This window comes from Mesitornis unicolor, unplaced genomic scaffold (assembly GCF_000695765.1).
Source record: "Mesitornis unicolor isolate BGI_N332 unplaced genomic scaffold, ASM69576v1 scaffold5170, whole genome shotgun sequence".
Taxonomy (NCBI): Eukaryota; Metazoa; Chordata; class Aves; order Mesitornithiformes; family Mesitornithidae; genus Mesitornis; species Mesitornis unicolor.
Window position 1 is genome coordinate 631 of NW_010156103.1, and position 5,403 is coordinate 6,033.

Consider the following 5,403-nt stretch of genomic DNA (forward strand, 5'->3'; position numbering starts at 1 on the left):
CGCTGCCCCAGCCGATCAGCCTGCAGTGTCTCCCAGCTGCCTTCTGACGCAGGAGCAGGTCCCTGTCCCTCCCCTGGAGGTGGCACATCCTTTGCTGTCCCTCCCTGCGCCATCCCCAGGGTCTGACCGTGCCCCTCTCCCCCCGCAGTCGACCTGATCACCTGCAGCCCGCAGTGCCTGCACAGCCTGGTGACCTGGGCGCACACCCACGCCGGGAGCTGCGCGTCGGCGCCCGGCCTGCAGAGCGTCCTCTCCTCCGAGTACTGCGGCATCATCCGCGCCGTCTGGGGCTGCGGGGACGGGCACGACTACGTGATGGACACGGATTCGGACTGTAGCACGGTGCTGGTCGACAACGCCTTGGCCGTCAAGCGGGAGTGGAGCAGGAGCGCGGCACAGCGCCTGCCCGACAACAGGGCCGGGGCGGACAATGCCGAGGCTGTTTCTGCTCCCAAAGCCCAGCATGCTCCGGGAAGGACGACTCCTTGCCAGCAGCCCGCAAACAAAGGGAGCTCCTCGGCGCTGCCGGACGCGGAGAGCGAGCCGCTGCAGAGCAGGGACTCGGCTCAGCCGAAGCTGGATGGTACAACCTCCTCACAGGAGAAAGCTCTGCCACAGCCCACGTCACCCCTGAGCAGCGCTGCAGGTAAGGGCTTCGCTTCCTGAACCCCCCAGGCCTTTGGGGAAGGGCATGGAGCTGGAGAAATGGCACCAGGAGTGATGGTGGGGAGGATGCAGACCCCATCCGGGGAGGGCAGGTTGCCCAGAGAACCCCCTCTGACTGGAGATGTTGAGCCTTGCGGGAGGGAAAGGGGAAATGCAGGCTCAGGGGTCAAAAAGAGCCGGGGTCCTCGCCCCGGGTGCTGGTTCTCCTCTGATAGAGGTGAGCCCTGGCTGCTCCTGTCTCTGTCTGGGGATGTTGAGCCATGCGGGAAGGAAAGGGGAAATGCAGGCTCAGGTGTCAAAAGAGCTGGGGTCGTCACCCCAGGTGCTGGTTCCCCTCTGATAGAGGTGAGCCCTGGCTGCTCCTGCTGCCCTGCTCCTGCCAGGGATCGTGCACCCATCAGGCATCCCAGGACGGTCTCTGCTCTCCAGCACCACATTTGCCAGCTGTTTTATTTCTCCTCAACCCAAACCCTGGCCAAGAGGGGTTTCCTCAATACCAGGAGCCCCATCTGTTAACAAAGGGAAGCTGCCATGGGCTGAGTTAATGTGGGTTTGCTGCTGAACTCTCATCTGGAAGCGGCGTTTGGGGATTAACACCCGTTTTTGAGTTCCAGAGGTCAGGCTGTGTTTGTGACAGCACAGGAGATGTCCACAGCTGGGGATGAGTCTTTCAGTTACAGAGCGGGTGTAAACCAAAAACTGCTCGTGGGAGCTCCAGGGTAAAGGCTGGTGGCACAAGGAGTGGTCTCCAAGCATATGAGATGCAGAATTTGGTTTAAATAAACACAGAGCGCTCGTTTTCCCGTGGTCTGAGGCACCAGGAGTGAACCCAGAGTGGCTGGGTCTCCACTGGCTGGGTTTTTGCTGCTTTTCCTTGTAACGCACCGTGTTCTCCTTCATTCCCCAGGACAGTTGAGTGGGAAGCAGGTTCTGTCTGCAGCGTCGGATGTGCGGGTAAAAGACGAGTTCAGTGACCTTTCTGAGGGGTGAGAGAAGAGTGGGTTTCAAACAGCCTAAATGTCTTCTTTGCGAGTGTGAAATGATCCAACGTGGGGAGCTCTTTCCCCACAAGTGACACGGGAGCTGGCGGCCGAGGCGCTGAGCTCCCTTCCCCACCGCCTCTGCTGCAGGGGGGGTTCCTTTTCCCTTCCTTTGTGGGAGGAGCTGTGCAGGGGGTGGTGCGGGGGCTTTTGCTGGGGTCTGGGAGCCACTGCAGCCCCTTGGCTTCGGAGCAGTTCCCCTCCGCAGTGGTTGGGGCTGCGGACGTGGGGACACAGGCACAGGGGGCACTGAGGAATCACCCCCTTTGCTGACGGGAGCGGGAGGGTCACTGGAGTCATAGCAGCCTTTATCATCAAAGATTTGGTTAAACCCTTCCAACGCAGGTATTTAAGGTGAGGGTTGTAAATAACTGGTAACTGAGGGCAGTCATTCAGATTCTCGAGTACCAAATGACCAAGCACAGAATTATTTCAGTGTGTCAGCTCAATCTGGCAGCTGTCACGTTAAAGGTGCCACAATTTATTGCCCGTTTCCTGGCTTAATTAATCCGAATTAATTGCTAAGGACTTACAAGGATAAAACAAAACCGAAACCTACATGGCTGCTGTGTATGAGGAAATAGAGGATGACCTCCAGCTCAGTTATAGTTCTTGCTCTGCAAAGTTACTTTTCCTGGTATAGAAATCGGTGGCAGCATCCCTCAACAAGCAATAGCTCTTTCCAGTAACAGCCAGTTTTTGTTCTCAGTCATTCTCACAGCAATTTACTCCTAAAAGGACCTGATTTTGGGATTTTCTGTGTTCACCGGGGCCATGTTTGCTGGGGAAGACGGGAGCGAGGAGCATGCGTTGCTGCTGCTGCTGTGTGGTAACGGGGCTCTTCTCTCTCACAGGGATTTCTTGAGCGATGATGAGAACGAGAAGAGAAATGTGCAATCTTCAGATGACTCCTTCGAGCCTTACCCCGAAAAGAAGTAAGGGGCTTCCTCTTCCCCATGCCCCACAGTAATTCCTGAATACCTGATGGTGTTCGTGCTCCTGCCCTGCTGGGTCAGGCTGGGCCCTCAGAGCAGCAGTGAGAGGATTAAACTCAATGCTGAGTATTAACCCACTGTCCTTCTTCCTTCTTGGAGGGTTCCTAGCAAAAAAAGCGACAGCAAAGAGGCAAAGAAGGCAGAAGAGCCCGGAATCAGGAAGAAGCCGGGGCCTAAGCCAGGCTGGAAAAAGAAAATCAAATGTGAAAGGTAAGGAGGAGCTGGTGGCTGTGGATCAGCAGCCCCTGCTCGCACACAGGCTGACACAGGGCTCTCTTTGCAGGGAGGAGCTGCCTACCATTTACAAGTGTCCTTACCAGGGATGCACGGCTGTGTACCGCGGCGCGGACGGCATGAAGGTGAGCTCAGGGCTTGCTCCTGCTGCAGAGCTTTGAGCGTTGCAGCGTGGTTTCTAAAGGAGAGGAGCCCTGATGATGAGTGGCAGCGAGACCAAAGCAGCCTGCTGAGAGTCCACAGCCTTTTTCAGTCCCATGGTTAGAAACTCTGTCCGTGCCCTACAGAAACACATCAAAGAGCATCACGAGGAGGTGCGGGAGAGGCCCTGTCCTCACCCTGGCTGCAACAAGGTGTTCATGATCGACCGGTACCTCCAGCGCCACGTGAAGCTCATTCACACAGGTGTGTCCTGGCAGGCTTCGCTCACACTGGGCGATGGGTGTGACCAACACCCAGCAATTCATGGCACAAGGCAACAGTGCCAGGGCCAGGCTGTGGGGTGTAGAACTGCCTGTGAACCTGTAATAAGCCATCACACGGGCATGTGAGGCAAGGGGAGGGATTTGCCCTCTACCCAGAAGCATGGGCAGCTGCGTGTGTGCATTTCACATGCTAAGAAATCAGCAGGATTGATGAGATCCTCCCTAAGAAATCAGCAAAGTCAATGACTCTCTCCCTTTTCCCACTGCAGAGGTACGTAACTACATCTGCGATGAGTGTGGGCAGACCTTCAAGCAACGCAAGCACCTCTCGGTCCATCAGATGCGGCACTCGGGAGCAAAGCCCCTCCAGTAAGTGCACACCAACCTTCTGCTTGTAGCTACGGAGAGAGAGATGGGGCAGTGAAGTTGAGCTGAATCACTTTAAATGTCCATCCACAATGTGTGCTCCAGCTCCAGAGCTTCCCCTTCCTATTCCTGTTGCTGTTCAGCAGCTGAATACAGTGTTGTGTGATGGGGTGGTTTTAGGAGAGTCTACTCCCCTCTGCTCTGCCCTGCTCACACCACATCTGCAATCTTGTGTCCAGTGCTGGGCCCTCAGTTCAAGAAGGACAGGAACTGCTTGAAAGAGTCCAGCAGAGCCACAAAGATGATGGAGGGAGTGGAGCATCTCCTGCTGAGGAGCGGCTGAGGGAGCTGGGGCTCTTGAGCTTGGAGCAGAGGAGCCTGAGGGGTGCCCTCATTCCTGGGGATCCATTTGGAAAGGGCAGTGTCAGGAGGAAGGAGCCAGGCTCTGCTCTGGGATGTCCAATGCCAGGACAAGGGGCAATGGTCCCAAGCTGGAGCACAGCAGGTTCAAGCTGAAGATGAGGACAAAGTTTGTCAGTGTGAGGGTTATGGAGCATGGCCCAGGCTGCCCAGAGAGGTTGTGGAGTCTCCTTGTGTGGAGACACCCAAAGCCCTGGCCGTGTTCCTGTGTGACTGCTCTGGTGATCCTGCTCTGGCAGGGGTTGCACTGGGGGAGCTTTCCAGGTCCCTTCCAACTCTTGATACCCTGGGATGCTGTGATACGTGGCAGCAGCTCTGAGGCTGTGGTTGCCTTCTCATGGGCATATTCTGCATGACAAGAAAAGGCCATGGCTGTGGCTCCAGGCTGGTGCTGAGCCCCCGCTTTGCCTTGCAGGTGTGAAATCTGCGGGTTCCAGTGCAGGCAGCGCGCGTCGCTCAAGTACCACATGACCAAGCACAAAGCAGAGACGGAGCTGGAGTTCGCCTGCGACCAGTGCGGGAAGCGCTTCGAGAAGGCCCACAACCTCAACGTCCATATGTCCATGGTGCACCCTCTGACCCAGACTCAGGACAAAGCCAAGCCACTGGAGCCAGAGCCCCTTCTCCTCCTCAACACTTCAGGGACTGCAGAGAGCCAGGCGGTAAAGCCAGAAGTGACTGCACAGCAGGAGCCGACCTGAGCCGGACGGGGACACCTTCCCCATCCAGTCCTGTAGGAACCATACGGCAGAGCGGAGATTTTTTGGTTAATCTACATTTTAGTGTCCCAAAGAACTCAGTGGCATTAGCTTCAGCTTGCTCAGACAAAAAAAAAAAGCTTGTTATCATGCTGTGATTCTCCATGCTCACGTCCGATGCGGCAGTGTTGTACTAAGAGTCTGTCTAATCCCAGAGGAAGGAAGGGATGTTGGGCAGCGCCCCTTCACGCTCCCCCCTTCTCTCCACGCACACGGTTGTAGAAACAGAGTTGGCCACAACTGCTCCTTGCCTGTGCAGAAGCGCCCTGGGTGGCTGGACGGGTGCAGAGGACAGCGGAGCAACTTTAAGCAGAAGTTTTGTTTAAAAAACAAAAAAAGGAAAAAAAAATTATGATTCCCAAAGCAAGTCTAAACTGAAATTTGTAACCTACTTTTTACTGTAACAAGAGCTTCATGGTTATGCTTGTAATAAATTATTTACAAAGTAATTTGAAAGCAGAGGCAGCCCTAGGAAGGTAGCACCATGTCTGTCCCCGTG

General features: G+C 55.6%; 1 protein-coding gene across 1 annotated transcript in view; it reads left to right on the plus strand.

The window, feature by feature from the left end:
• ZNF276 (zinc finger protein 276) overlaps positions 1-5,157 on the plus strand; it is a gene marked incomplete at its 5' end in the record, with an annotated part of 5,783 nt that extends 626 nt beyond the window's left edge. The window contains 8 exons of the mRNA XM_010178690.1: positions 149-646; positions 1,574-1,652; positions 2,561-2,641; positions 2,801-2,911; positions 2,985-3,060; positions 3,223-3,340; positions 3,630-3,729; positions 4,562-5,157. Coding sequence (XP_010176992.1) covers positions 149-646; positions 1,574-1,652; positions 2,561-2,641; positions 2,801-2,911; positions 2,985-3,060; positions 3,223-3,340; positions 3,630-3,729; positions 4,562-4,847 — 1,349 coding nt within the window. The remainder of the gene's footprint in view (positions 1-148; positions 647-1,573; positions 1,653-2,560; positions 2,642-2,800; positions 2,912-2,984; positions 3,061-3,222; positions 3,341-3,629; positions 3,730-4,561) is intronic.
• Between the last annotated feature and the right edge of the window lie 246 nt (positions 5,158-5,403).